The 16,145-nt window shown below is 42.4% G+C and overlaps 1 protein-coding gene across 1 annotated transcript in view; it reads left to right on the top strand.

Annotated features, from left to right (window-relative positions):
- LOC121377728 (norrin-like) overlaps positions 1-15,900 on the top strand; it is a 62,668-nt gene extending 46,768 nt beyond the window's left edge. The window contains exons 2-3 of the mRNA XM_041505851.1: positions 12,024-12,191; positions 15,300-15,900. Of these exons, the coding sequence (XP_041361785.1) occupies positions 12,024-12,191; positions 15,300-15,533 (402 nt within the window). The 3' untranslated portion in view covers positions 15,534-15,900. The remainder of the gene's footprint in view (positions 1-12,023; positions 12,192-15,299) is intronic.
- The last annotated feature ends 245 nt before the right edge of the window (positions 15,901-16,145 follow it).

The following is a 16,145-nucleotide window of genomic DNA, read 5'->3' as shown; positions in this document are numbered from 1 at the left end:
ATTAGATTTAGGGACAAATGTGTATTTTGGACACAGCAGCTTGCGACCATTTGGTTGTCGACGATTGCAAAAGCATTACATAGAATATTAGGCGTGCAGACTGATACTCATTAAATTGTTGGGGTTTAAGTGGCAACTACCGTGCCGTAGTATATGGCCTGACTATCTCACAGGTGAAAATTACCCAGAATTCCTGTGGGGGAACATGCTCAAATGACATCATCAAACTGGCGACCGTATTTGGTATATTTTTCAAGCAGCCTAATAAAATGATGTGGACATTCCATAAAAAAGAATTAAATTTCGTCCACAAGTTGCCCATTGCCATAATTTGCAACTTTTAATACGAACCGCTTGCCCAACTTACATGATGGCGGCTAAATCGGATTTTCAAGATGGCCGTCACATAAAAACCTATTAGTACTAATAGTTCAGCACTCGTACCACCTAGGATCGCAATTGTTTGGTCTAACCTAACATTTTTTGTTACCTGTTTGGATAATAGAGTGTCAACAAGGATTTCGGGTGGTTTTACCCTGAAATGATTTCGAAGCCTGTTTCGCAAAATGAGAGAACTCATAGCGCCTTATGATCTTGCGTGTTTTAAACCCAGCCGAACAAAAATATTTGTCGTATTGTACTAACTAGTAGAACCTGTAAAAAAAAAAGCATGTCAAGTTATGACTTAAACTATGTTCGTGATAATTAGCACAAGTTCTAATAACACGGTAAATGATTACGCAATGCTATATTATAGCACTAGCTTTTAATACGCAAAAATTCCAGTCTAACACATTTTTTGGCCAAACGTGCTCAAGAAATCTTCAAATAAACAGTAAAAATTAAATTGACCGAATTGTGGTATTCCCATTCATTATGAATTCAAGACTTTTAAGAAATTTAATCAGTAAGGCGTGTTGGAGAAAATTTCGTCGGTCTCATCCGGTGTTTGTATTTTCGTACAACCAGTCGAGCAAGTCACGTGACATTTTGTACACCCCGGCAACTTCTGTATTTTCCCGCAAATGAGACGGTATACTTGTGGTATGTATTGGCGATTGACCAATCAAAATGCATGAAATTCATCTAAAAGGTAATAAGTAGAGGTACCTATTATTGAAGATGTTTTGCTGATTTGGCACGCAACTTGCACAAGCATGAACAAGTAAATCGCTAGTCAGCTAACTGTTACCTCCATTTGGATAAATCCACATTTCATTAACACAATAACAAGAAAGATATAACAATAACATTTTATAAAACTATTAGAAAATATCACATTTTAAAGAACAGTTTAGTGAATAATACTTGAGAAATAGTTTGAATGTCGGTGTATGATTAGTGTCAATGTTTTCCAAGTTTAATATTAATACGTTATTAGTTAGTCACAAGATATTTTAGAGCCCTATTTCAGCTCGGTAGGCAACCTGTTTTGAGTGCTGCAGTCGGGCATCTGGGTGTAAATGAAATGGTTTCTATTATCTTCCCCCATGCTTTGTTGACAGTTTTCAGGTCGCTGAACTGATCATACAAGATAGCTGTAAAGTATTTCAGTAAGTGGAGATGTGGACCATCTGTATCTGCTTTGGTGTACGGCTTGAGCGTCTTCAGGGTAGCAGGTCCATGCACACCAGACTGTCCGTTTACGTTTTACCGAGGAAAGCAAAGTAGTGTAACATCCTAAGACTTTTGATGAGAGACAGCGCTAGGGATTTCACTTCAGCCAGGATGCCTGTTTCCTTGAATACCTTTGCGTTTCTCCCGTGGATGTTTTGATTGCTGTCCTGATGTATGTGTCCTATACCAACACAAAGAGATCGGCATCGTGTGCAGTTATGGGTTTCTCCCGAGTGTTTGACCCTACATGGGGGATGATTACTCGACAAACACTGTAGGATCCCGGGCCCGGGTCATACCGAGATTGCTCATCTGACAGAGAAAATGGGGCACGACCCTGTCAATATTCCCATACCGAGATAGATCATCTGACAGAGAACATGGGACACGGCCCTGTCAGTAGTCCCATACCGAAATGGAAGTACTGTGATTTCACCATTCATCTTGTCATCATCCATATAATTAGGTTTATGTCCAAATTGTTTTTGTTTTTTAAAAGAACAAAAGAAAACGATGTGATCAGCATACTCATGAAATGTCAGGTTACTGGTAAAAACAAGGTTCTGTGAAAGTGGACTGGTATTTTATGTGATCCAACCAACAAAGAGGAACGTTTTGTATTCCACACTATCAAGATTGCCACCGATGACTGTCATGAAGACAAGGAAATAAACATTAATGTGTCTGTATAAAACAAAGTTACGTTTGATGCCACATTTATTCTTCGAGCAAATGTTCAGCCAATGTCACCAGACACCACACGTTTTAGTTCATGTGCAGGACGTTATTATGAACGACTGTATCAGCTCTCTTGTTCGCACTGCTGACACAAATGTATATGTCTTTCAACTTAACAAGTTCGATCATTTGTTTACCTTGGGTAAAACAAATGTGAGAATATATCGAATATACTTTACATCAATAGTATATATGACGTCCAGGGTAAAGAGAAATACCCGTCCCTGCTTCTTTTCCACAGCTTAACAGCATGTAATACTACCTTCTTTTTTTTCAAAGTGAAAGGACCGCACGGGGTGCATGGAACTGCTAATCTGATTAACCAATGCCTTTACCTAACACCCGTGTCTTTTCCAAACCTACTGAGGTCAGGTCAGGTCAGAGTGTTTAAGGTGCACATTCAGCACAAGCTGTTGTAGCGCACATCTGTCCTGGGCACAGGCGCCGGCCTCGGCCGGCTCCACTGTCCAGGACAGGAAAGGGGTGGGTTGGAGGGGGGGGGGGGGATTGCCTGCACTGGCAGGTGCACGGGAGCATCAGCAGTTCGAACGTAGCCGGTAACAGGCGGTGGGTGTTATGTTGTTATGGAATTTGGAATGTCCCGTAGGATTAAGCCAAAAAGAATGGGTGCGCATTTTTGATGAAGGAAGATAGGCGCAATTTGATCGGTAAGCCAAACGATAAAGATAGGGAGCTACGTATAGTTCTACAACTTAGTAAGCCGAGAGTAGCTCGTCATGCTCTACTTGGAACTTGGAACAAATTTTAACTTGCACATTCAGAGCAAGCTGTTGTAGCGCACGCCTGTCCTGGGCACAAGTACCGGCCTCAACCGATTCCTCCGTCCAGGACAGGAAAGGGTTTGGGTGGGTGGAGGAGGGACCGCCTGCACTGGCAGGTGCAAGGGAGCACCAGCAGTCCGACCGTAGCCGATAACAGGCGTAAAAGTAAAGTTTGTTTTATTTAACGACGCCACCAGAGCACATTGATTCTTTTATCTTATCATCGGCTATTGGACGTCAAACATATGGTCATTCTGACACTGTTTTTAGAGGAAACCGGCTTTCGCCACATAGGCTACTCTTTTACGACAGGCAGCAACGGATCTTTTATTTGCGCTTCCCACAGGCAGGATAGCACAAATCATGGCCTTTTTTAAACCAGTTATGGATCACTGGTCGGTGCAAGTGGTTTACACCTACCCATTGAGCCTTGCGGGTTTGGAGTCGGTATCTGGATTAAAAATCCCATACCTCGACTGGAATCCGAATCCATTACCTACCAGCTTGTAGACCGATGGCCTAACCACGACGCCACCGAGGCCGGTAAATAGCTATTAGATCGTACACGTTTTGGAGGTCTTAAACTGTATTATAACATGTCTAACCTTAGTAAAGGCTTAAAATGTCAAACAACTAAAGAGAATGAAGACTATCGGAACTAGGTGCAAAAATATCAAAATCGAGGCAGACATATTGATGATGTTTGCCCATAGGTATTCTGGGTAATTTGTATCCAGGAGTTAGTCAGGACCCATACTTTCATAAATACCCAAAGGTAGCTGGTGGTACGATAGTTGTCACTTTTGGGCCATCTCCTGCACGCCTATATCAATATGAATAAGGGGAGGGCTGGAGGTGACTCGACCTAGATAAAATCTAGAGGACCTGGTGAGGAAGGGGAGAAGTGGACCGCGTTTAGTTAACGGAGTATAATTTCCAAGATAAAGTCTGTTTTGTTTTGACGAAACCACTAGAGCACATTGAGCATGGTATAACTGATTCGTAGTCATCAGAAGAAACCCGCTACATTTTTCCTCATGCAGCAAGTGACCTTTTATATGCCCTTTCCCATAGACAGGAAAGCACATACCACGGTCTTTGACCAGTTGTGGTGTACTGCTTAGAACGGGGGAAAAAAACCCAAGCAGTTTAATGGATCCACGGAGGCGATTCAATCCTGCAACGCAAGCACCTCGGACGCGCTCTCAACCGACTTACCTAAATCACGCCCCGTCATTTCCAATGTGAAGGAAAGCAAAATGTTCACCACAAAGCATCGTTTGCAAACTACACCACGCATTGGTTTCTTCGTTAGGTTTGTTCGTTTGGAAGGAAGGAAGGAAGGAAGGAAATGTTTTATTTAACGACGCATTCAACACATTTTATTTACGGATATATGGCTTCGGACATATGGTTAAGGACCACACAGAGATATTGAGAGAGGAAAATCGCCGTTGCCACTTTATGGGCTACTCTTTTCGATTAGCAGCCATAGACAGGATAGTATATACCACGGCCTTTGTTACACCAGTTGTGGAGCACTAGCTGAAAGGAGAAATAGCCCAAATGGGCCCACTGACGGGAATCAATCCCAGATCGATTGCGCATCAGGCGAACGCTGTACCACTGAACTATGTCCCGCTCCTGTTCGTTTGGAACGCCCATCATAAAGTAATTTGAGAATGTGTCAGACTGCAAGCACACACACACACACACACACACACACACACACACATGGTATACGCACAAATACACGGTATACGCACACATACACAAACACGCACGTGAGTCTGCGTATGTGCGTGCGTATATTTTGGTGCGTGTACTTGCAATTTGAGAAATTCGCCGATTATATTATGTCCTGATGAACATTTCCGATTTCGGAGTCAGGGAAGATATCAGCAGGTGACCGGCCTCGGTGGCGCAGTGGTTAAGCCATCGGACTACAGACTGGTAGGTCCAGGCTTCGCAGCCCAGTACCGGCCCCAACCCAGTGCGAGTTCTTAAGGGCTCAATGGGTAAGTGTAAGGCCACTACACTCTCTTCTCTCTAACCACTAACCAACTAACAACTAACTCACTGTCCTGGACAGACAGCCCAGATAGATGAGGTATGTGTCCAGGACAGCGTGCTTGAACCTTAATTGGATATAAACACGACAATAAGTTGAAATGAAAATGAAATCAGCAGGCGAGTTGCTCGTTCGTAAACAAATGGGATCTGTGATTTTCCGAGCAGACGGTAAAAGTGGTTCTCTCTCACTCTCCCAGTCTGGAGCTCCACGCGGTAAGACGTGTTTGTTTCGCTTGTGCATACTGCACGTGCTTTCGTGTGCTCGACTTGGGGGTCCTTCATTTCGTTGTTTTTGTCAGCGAAATGAAGTTTTGTACTGGGATGTATGCGGCCATTGGAACTGATTGAACGCTGGAACGCTTCTCGTTTCGACAGCCTGCACCACCAGGTTGGATTCTTTTTAGCGAGATTCCTTGCCTCCACGTCATTTCGTCTGACTGTCGACTTGTTTTTTTTCGTGACTCGTATGACGGCCATTCTGCAGAACGCCACGGTTGTTCGCGTTTAGTCTCTACATGTCCGAGCCTGTCCTAGCAGCACTGGAAGATTGACCGCCCCACTCTAAGAAGAAATAGGAAGCGGGGTCGGGCCCTACTACTCTTTTTCTGGACTTTACCTTGCTTTATAGTGATACCATCTCGTATCCTCCGGAGTCGGGCCCGTTCGCACCACTATACCAAACCATGACGACTGGACTATACCCTAGTCTGATACTCTCTCTCGTTCGTTTTTTACTAATTGCTATTTTCAAAATTCTGCCCCATTTTCACGTTAAACTAGTTATCATCATTATCTCTCACTCACAGAAATCTATGTTTAAACGAGCAGACGGTAAAAGTGGTTCTCTTTTACCCTCACAGAACACTGTGTTTAACCCCCCGTTCGTAATATTTCCTGGTCCATTTCGGACGTTCCGCATGACTGACCTCCCCTCTATGTGATGTTAAAGTGGATGGCGTGGAGCGTTGTTTTACGACGGGCTGTAGGTGTTCACAGACACAACAAACAGATTCACTGTTGATTACAACAGACAAATGGAGCTTTTCTATTACTCTTTAGATACGTTTTGCCGCAGAACACGTCATGCCTATGCCGTTGTGTAACGGCCCGAGTGTAAATAAAGTATTATCTTGTCTTGTTGGGTAAAACATTTGAATGACAAAAAGAGAAAAAAACATGAATACTACACCGCACAAACACACTCGCGGAAGCACTCACATACAGATGCATGCCGAGACAGATGTCCCCACTTGGTTATGTTTGTATAACTTTCTGTCTACACGATGATACATTTGTCCATTTTGTTGGACATGCCGGGACAGATGTCCCCACTTGTTCATGTGTGTATAACTTTCTGATGATACATTTTTATACTGTCATCCAGAGCTGGTTTAAGGATCCGCGGGGCCTGGGGCACAAATAACAGCGGGTCCTCTTCCCAGGATATATATTTTGCAACTCCCTCAGGGAGAGGGTGGGGGATGACCTGGTGGAAATAAATGTACACATCAGCGCGTGGTCCCCTGAAGCGCGTGACCCGTATCACGTGCTACATGAACTACTAGGATAAACCGGATCCGCTTTCGTCCACATTTGATGCAGGTTCTTGACATTTCAGGGCCGTAGCTAGCTAGCCAGAACAAAATCCGGAAATGTTCATAGAAACTTAAAGAAAATTGTCTTCTTAACCGTTTAAGGAGCTTTAGAATATTAAATACTCACATGCCCCCATCCCCACCCTCCCAAACAAAAACATTTAGCTACGGCCCTGCATTTGTTTAGAATTTCAAAAAGAAAAAATGAGCAAAAATGAAATTGGATGGAAAATATGATCATGTAAAGCTTCTTATTTACTTTTGTTTGTTTTTTAAATTAATTATAACAATGTATTTAAATGGGTGATTTTCATCCGGATTCCCAACCAGTTAGCATGAATATACGGCTTTACATTTCATTATAGCAATTAATTAAAAATAGACGACATTTACCATGTTTGAAAATGTGTTGGGTTTTTTTAAAAACAGACAATTCTCTCGTAGAAAACCCTGATCATTGCCACCCCACCACCTCCCTTCCCAGCTATAGATACCTTTCTATTGCCTTTGTCTTTGTACTCGGGTCCTGAAACGTTTTCAAGACAGGGATTTGCTTATAAAGGAATGAATGAATGAATGAGTGAATGCAGAATGAATGAATGAATGAATGTTTAACGAAATCCTAGCAAAAAATGAAATAAACATCGGCTATTGGGTGTCACAAAAGGGAAGTATTTAAAAACAGTATTTATATAATTATGTAAAACTACAGTGTAAGGAAACGTATAATACAATACAAATATCAATGGTAAGTATATTTTTAAACTTTGTATACAAAAAGTGCTTTAAAAACTTTAAGTACATTAAAAACTTTAAAATTAATTCTGGGTGGAATTTAAAAGATTCCAAAACATTTCTGTCACCAATTATATCATTTCTCGTCGGCTTGAGATGATCACCCCCCACCAAAATGTAACGCACAGTTAGTGTACACTGACATTGTTCACACTGAGGAGGAGGTTTCTTTTTAAAACAAATGAATGTGTCAAGTATGTATGGCCGATGCGGACACGACACAATAACACTTCATCCTTCCTGCACCGCCTGTAAGATGACTATCACTCTACCAGGACTGGTGTGACAGAATGAAGCTTGTTCGCGACCGCATCTACCAAATCATCTTGCTAAGTCGAAAAAATATATTGATTAATATATACTCTTCAAAAGAAGAAACGCAAAACCACATTGTCGTAACATTTGGAGAATTGATTTAATTATTGAATGGTGAGTCCGATAATTACCAAATGTTGCAGGATTGTTCACAATTCACTCTAGTCCATTGTGAGTAAGTGATAGGACACACCACCAAGGTGAAGGTCATCTGGAGTCAATACCGGGTGTGGCCTCCGCGTGTGTTGACAACTGCCTGGCACCGCCTGCCCATTGAAGCAACCAGAGTACGGATGACGTCCCGGGGGATGGTGGCCCACTCGGCCTGCAAGGCTGCTGCCAGCTCGGGCAGGGTCTGGGGCTGTGGTTGTCGCTGTCGGAGGCGTCGGTCCAACTCGTCCCATAGATGCTCAATTGGGTTCAAATCCGGTGATATCGATGGCCAAGGAAGGACATTAATGTTGTTGTTCTGTAGGAAAGCCGTTGTGAGACGTGCTGTGTGAGGCCTGGCGTTGTCATGTTGGAACACTGCGTTGGTGTTGGCCATAACTGGAACGATGTGTGGCCGGAGGATCTGGTCAATGTAGCCCTGTGCATTCAGGTTGCCCTGCACGTGGACCAGGTCAGTTCTACCAGTGTGTGAGATGGCTGCCCACACCATGACACTACCCCCGCCGAATCTGTCCACTTCCTGCACGCAGTTTGCCGCATAACGTTCACCACGACGCCTATACACGCGACATCTTCCATCATGACGTCGGAGCAGAAATCGGGACTCGTCACTGAATCACACCTGTCTCCATAGCAGTTGAGGCCATTGTCGATGAATCTGGCACCACTGCAGTCGGAGTCGACGGTGTTGTGGTGTTAAGATGACACCTCGAACTGGACGTCTGGCACGAATTCCTACCTCACGTAGGCGGTTCCGTACGGTCTGGTCGGATATCCTGCGCAAACCTGGTATTGCTGCGGCTGTGGAGGTGGCAGTAGTCAATCGTTCCCGAAGGTGGCGTACCCGGATGTAGCGGTCCTGCCCGGGGGTAGTGATCCGTGGTCGACCGGATCTAGGGAGGTCACGTGTTGATCCATGTTGCTGGTAACGGTCCCACAGTCTGGAGATGGTGCTTGGGGACACATGGAATGCCCTGGCAACGGCCGTTCTGGATTCGCCTGCGTCTAGTCGGCCGATGGCATTGTTTCTCTGCGGTTCACTGAGACGTGGAATGTCCTGGATTGTCAACTGTCGGCCAGATACAGAGGCCAGGCAAGCGAACACCCTGCACTTTTATACTGTTGGTGTTCATGTTGCACGTTCAGACAACGCACGTGCAGTGGTGACATGGTTTGCACGTGGCTGCGTTTTTGCGAATATTCACATTTTGGAACTTTATTGTACAGTAGCTGCGTTTTATCGAATGTAACCGTGGGAATGTGTTTGGGACATGCAATGACCTTATATTCACAAAGCATGAACCGGTAGGAAACATAAAATCTGAGTTATAACCCATGTGTACCCTTTTGCGTTTCTTTTTTTGAAGAGTATATTTAAAATCACTGTAGGGGATACCGACATAGACCGAATATTTCTATCTCTGTAAAGCTTTATTTCATATTTTATATTTATTTTCTGATGATTTGTCTATTTTATATTTATCATATGTTCAAAAAGCCATTGGACACATGATATAAATATAAAATTCAAAGCAGACTTATCAGCAACATCTGCCTTTCCACTGCTCTTAATGCCAACATGGCTGGGTACCCAATGAAATATAACATCTTTATTGGCAATGGATAAAAAGACACTTTCGTATCACCATCCCAACTAAGGGGTGCTCCAATTCCATGTGCTGTAAAGCTTGGAGACGAGTCTGTAAAAATAATATATTTGGAAGAAGTTTGTTTTGTTTAACGACACCACTAGAGCGCATTGATTTAGCAATTATCGGCTATTGAATATCAAACATTTGTTAATTTTGACACAGTCTATGAAAGTTTTCATTAGTAGCAAGGGATCTTTTATATGCACCATCCCATAGACAGGATACTACATACCACAACCTTTGATATACCAGTCGTGGCGCACTGGCTGGAGCGACAAATAGCTCACTAGGCCCACCGACGGGGAACGACCGCGCATCAAGCGAGCGCTTTACCACTGGGCTACGTCCCGCCCCCTTAATATATTTGGATGCAAAAGATGTACATGAATCCTTAATCTGTTCCAGGGTTTTAATGATTTCCCAGCTTTCAGCAGTAGAGATTGATGCAAAACATGTACATGAATCCTTAATCTGTTCCAGGGTTTTAATGATTTCCCAGCTTTCAGCAGCAGAGATTGATGCAAAACATGTACATGAATCCTTAATCTGTTCCAGGGCTTTTTTAGTGATTTCCCAGCTTTCAGCAGTAGAGATTGATGCTGAATCGGGCAATTTCGTGGAAATTATTGTGTCTCGTGGAATTTGTTTAGCACAAGCCACAGAATTCCCATCCTGTGATCCGTGTGTGTAAAGAGGAATGTAATCACGGCATACGCACCTGTTTTGGATTGCCATAAAGGTTGATCACTTTAACTACTTCGTGGTGAGACCATCATTTCTCCTCTTTTGTTGATGCTACCATTTTGGATACTATGTGATGTAGAACTTCGGTCACATGGCACATCTAAAGTGTCCGATTGGTTACAAGTGGGGACAAGCTGCAATATATGTCCAAAAGATGAAGCATGAAGCTAAATCTTACAACATGTTGCAGGTTGTCCCGCCTTGTCCAACTTTGTTGCAAAAGCAGTCTTCACGATCATACATTTGTTGCGCAACAAGAGTGACTGTTGTCGATATCAGTATTCTTTAATGAAAAGCCTGCAAATTAAACAATGATAGTATAACGTCATACATACACTGCAGTATCAATTTCTTCGGTCCATAAAACTTTATATTGTCCGAAATATGGTAAAACAAAATTGTGTTATCACCTAACATTCATAACAGTCGTACATTCAAGCACGATGGAAGCAAATTGACATGGGGGGGGGGGGGGGGGGGGAGGGGGGCTGATTGAGATCGAGTGTATGCTCTCCCGTAATAGTTTGAAAACTAGATGTCCTGAAATGTAATTTTCCTGCATTCTACAAGTAAATTTCATTTCTGCCTTAAGATTTACTGCCAATAATATTTTTTATTTAGAATTACTAGCGCCCCCCCCCCCACACACACACTGTTCGGCCGTGTCTGGCATTCCTGCTGTGTTTATCAGAATCGAAATACGTCAATGCTTATAATTTTCCGAAATGCGTTCTGACTGATGCTATTTAGTGACACCACGTAATCCTATAACGTTGTATGGCAGTAAAACAGAGGAATGCAGAAATAAACCTTTAAAATATTACGATGACAAAAATGTAATTAGAGACAGCAAGAGTGTCAAGATCATTTTAATAACAAAATAAAAAAACCTAAATGTGATAAATCTGAACATAATTTGAACTGAACATTTACTGAACATTTGTAACATAAAATCCAGGGAGTGCCGAATCCAACTGCGTTTTCATGTAACATGTACTGACCTTGTCTTTGTTGTATTTTCAGAATTAAACTCAATATGAATAAAGGGATTTTTTGTTTGTTTGTTGTTTTTTTGTATTTTATTTTATTTTGTTTTTTGACGGGGGGGGGGGGGGGGGGGTGTGTTGTGGGGGGGGGTGTCACAAGTTAGTGTTGTTTACATTTTAATGTAGCAGTTGACGTTGCATTTCGTTACTTACTCATTAATGGGATCGATTTCTTTTCATTTTATTTGTTTCCATTGGTTAAGTCTCCGACATCTTGAATTTTTATATTGATGTTGATCATCACATTGTTTTTGCATTTACCATAGTTTGACACCCAATAACCGATGTATTTTTCGTGCTTGGGTGTCGTTAAACATTCATTCATTCATTCATTCATTCATTTAAATCTCCGATGGCAGTATCACTTGTGATCGGAGCGGTGGGACCGACTGAGGGCAATATAATTATTTACGGAAGGTCATGTGACTGGCTTTCGACCAATAAGACTACACATATATGCTCATTATGGAATAATAGCCGATATTTCTGTTTCAGAGTGGGAGTAAAATGACCAGTGTTTGTGGGAACTATTTCCCGTCGTTAATCTGCACTATGGTGTGCTTCGGCTGCATATGCGTGATGGCTGTGCGAAGGGAGAACCGGTGTATGAGGCACTACTTCGTGGAGACAGTCCGTCATCCCAGGAAACAGTGTGAAACAAGGGTAAGTCGCATCACACACCGGCCTGTTTTCATTCACGTTATTTATACACGTCTGAAACATCACACACCAGCCTGTTTTCATTCACGTTATTCATACAATTAACAGTTGCGTAATACACGTCTGAAACATCACACACCGGCCTGTTTTTATACACGTTATTCATACAATATATCTGAAACATCACACACCGGCCTGTTTTCGTACACGTTATTCATACACGTCTGAAACATCACACACCGGCGTGTTTTCATACAAGTTATTCGTACAATATGTCTGAAACATCACACACTGGCCTCTTTTCATACACGTTATTCATACACGTCTGAAACATGACACACCGGCCTGTTTTCATACACGTTATTCATACAATATGTCTGAAACATCACACACCGGCCTGTTTTCATACACGTTATTCATACACGTCTGAAACATCACACACCGGCGTGTTTTCATACACGTTATTCGTACAATATATCTGAGACATCACACACTGGCCTCTTTTAATACACGGTATTCATACACGTCTCAAACATGACACACCGGCCTGTTGTCATACACGTTATTCATACAATATGTCTGAAACATCACACACCGGCCTGTTTTCATACACATTATTCATACAATATGTCTGAAACAACACACACCGGCCTGTTTTCATACACATTGTTCGTACACGTCTGAAACATCACACACCGGCCTTTTTTTTTATACACGTTATTCATACAACTAACAGTTGCGTAATACACGTCTGAAATATCACACACCGGCCTGTTTTCATACACGTTACTCATACACGTCTGAAACATCACACACCGGCCTGTTTTCAGACACGTTATTCATACATGTCTGAAACATTACACACTGGCCTGTTTTCAGACACGTTATTCATACATGTCTGAAACATTACACACTGGCCTGTTTTCATTCACGTTATTTCGTACAATATGTCTGAAACATCACACACCGGCCTGTTTTCATTAACGTTATTCGTACAATATGTCTGAAACATCACACACCGGCGTGTTTTCATACACGTTATTCGTACAATATGTCTGAAACATCACACACTGGCCTGTTTTCATACACGTTATTCATACACGTCTGAAATATGACACACCGGCCTGTTTTCATACACGTTATTCGATACGTCTGAAACATGACACACCGGCCTGTTTTCATTCACGTTATTCGTATAATATGTCTGAAACATCACACACCGGCCTGTTTTCATTCACGTTATTCATAAAGTATGTCTGAAACATCACACACCGGCCTGTTTTCATACACGTTATTCGTACAATATGTCTGAAACATCACACACCGGCCTGTTTTCATACACGTTATTCGTACAATATGTCTGAAACATCACACACCGGCCTGTTTTCATACACGTTATTCATACACGTCTGAAACATAACACACCGGCCTGTTTTCATACACGTTATTCATACACGTCTGAAACATCACACACCGGCCTGTTTTCATTCACGTTAGTCGTACACGTCTGAAACATCACACACCGGCCTGTTTTCATACACGCTATTCGTACAGTTAACAATCGCGCAATACATGTCTGAAACTCCACACGTAGCTGAAAGATCGATGGTTAGCATCAGCCATAATTTCTTCAGACCCGTTTCAACCAGTGAAAATGAATAAAGTTACAATAGAGGGAAACAAGAATATGTGGCGTTGAAACGGGGAAATATCCTCGAAACCTGGACTAGACCTCGTTTCTCATAATTCCTAGACTGTATGAATAGTCTAGACTGTTTAAGCGTTTTTCAAAATATGACAAATGCATTTCGTAGTATTAAAACCCCCAAAATGACCAAACATCGATAATCTAAACGTTAAAATACAAGTAATGACTGATTTCAAAGATAAAAAGCGGCTCTGATATTGACGAGTACGCCGTAGTGTTTAAAAACCAAGGTCTGTGATTATCTTAACTGATTACGTGCGAACGGTGTTTTCTGGTTTATCTGGATCTTCCACAAGTCCACCGGGGCTGTGTTAAATAACGCACACAATTCATGACACCAGGTAGAAATCTCCCTCCACCGAACAACCCCGCCGCCCATCCCCCCGAGACTAATGTTCCGGTGCGCGGCAATTGAGTGAATCCTGGTGAAACAATATTCTCAGCTTAAATTGACTCTCCCAGGACCGGTGTTCGCGAGTCGAGTCTACTCGTGAATGAGGCATAGTGCCAACGCTGAACTAATCAAGTCGTGTATGTGTAGTGTTCCAAGGTGAAACACCGCATATACCGTGACCTGTTTCTTTCTGTTTGTGTGTAGGTCTGACTGTCTGACTGTCTGTGTGTCTGCCTCTGTCCATGGTTCATAACGTATGTCTGTGTATGTGTATATGCCTGCCTGTCTGTGTGTAGGTCTGACTGTCTGACTGTCTGTGTGTCTGCCTCTGTCCATGGTTCATCGGCTATTGGACGTCAAACATATGGTCATTCTGACACTGCGTTTTTTTGGAGGAAACCCGCTGTCGCCACATAGGCTACTCTTTTACGACAGGCAGCAAGGGACCTTTTATTTGCGCTTCCCACAAGCAGGATAGCACAAACCATGGCCTTTGTTGAACCACTTATGGATCACTGGTCGGTGCAAGTGGTTTACACCTACCCATCGAGCCATGCGGAGCACTCACTCAGGATTTGGAGTCAGTATGTGGATTAAACCTCCCATGCCTCGACTGGGATCTGAACCCAGTACCTACCAGCCTGTAGACCGATGGCCTAACCACGACGCCACTCTGGCCGGTTATATATAAGTATATACCCTACCTGGGAGGGCCTCCCAACCCTGATCAAACATGAACAGTGTTAACATAAGTTTCACGTGCACCATTTTCTCACTGAAAAAAAAGGTTTGGGTGCAATCTGTAAGCATGACGGTGGGAACAATGGCCACCTTTTGAAAGAAACAAAAACAGATACAATTTCACTTACCTTTTGGCGGCGCATTTTGTACTTACAATTTTGAATATGTTGCTATGTTAACAATATTTGACCGATGTCCCTACAATTTTCACTGAATGTGGCAAATATCCTCTACTTTATTATGATTATTACTCTTCTTGTTTTTTCAGAATATACTTTTGGCCCGATGTGAAGGTTTTTGTTACAAATCTCGAACCCTACCACGTGTGTCGTTTTCTCCGGTACTATACAGACCCTTCCGGTATGTCTGCACGTGCTGTAGAGACGTGTTGTCAATCATGAAGGCGGTGGCGCTTCAGTGCGAAGGGGAGGAAACTGTGTTTGCGACATATCGCTATATTATCAAATGTGGCTGTGAACACTGTGGATCAAAATATGGATGAAGACGTGTTTGTATTCTTCAAAGTTATTATGCTATTGTTTCACCGGTAAACATCGGGAGAGCTCGGAAACCACCGGGCATTTCCGTTTACCACCAAACGTGCCCGAATGAACACCGAACATGTCCGAATGAATACCGAATGTTTCCGAATGTCCATCGAACATGGCCAGTAGGTATCGGCCTCAAAAACGATTGACGTGTAATAATGATACATATCCCATGCCATTCATTACCAATGAGGAATTAAGGCGTCAATCCGCGTTGGTACCTGTCTTTCCAATGGCTTATCAGATGTAGACTTATCGTGTGTTATATCATATATGAAAGTCCGGATGCTCATTAATAAAGTAATAAGATATGGTGTAATATTTTGGAAACATATTGTTCTTGAAATATTTTGTATTGATAACGTTTCATGTGACGAAAAACGTGGGTACTATATAGCTTGGGGGGGGGGGGCAAACTGACTTAACTCGAATCACTAACTACATTTAGAACTTTTAATAGTATTTTTATAATGTATTATTATTATATTATAAAAAAAACTACCTTAGTATTTTAAAAAACAATATTTCCCAGTAAACTGCTGTGCAACAATTGTTTCTCTATGTGG

The sequence above is a fragment of the Gigantopelta aegis genome, chromosome 1 (assembly GCF_016097555.1).
Source record: "Gigantopelta aegis isolate Gae_Host chromosome 1, Gae_host_genome, whole genome shotgun sequence".
Classification (NCBI taxonomy): Eukaryota; Metazoa; Mollusca; class Gastropoda; order Neomphalida; family Peltospiridae; genus Gigantopelta; species Gigantopelta aegis.
The sequence above is the reverse complement of the archived record's forward strand: the minus strand, read 5'-3'. Positions and strand labels throughout refer to the sequence as shown.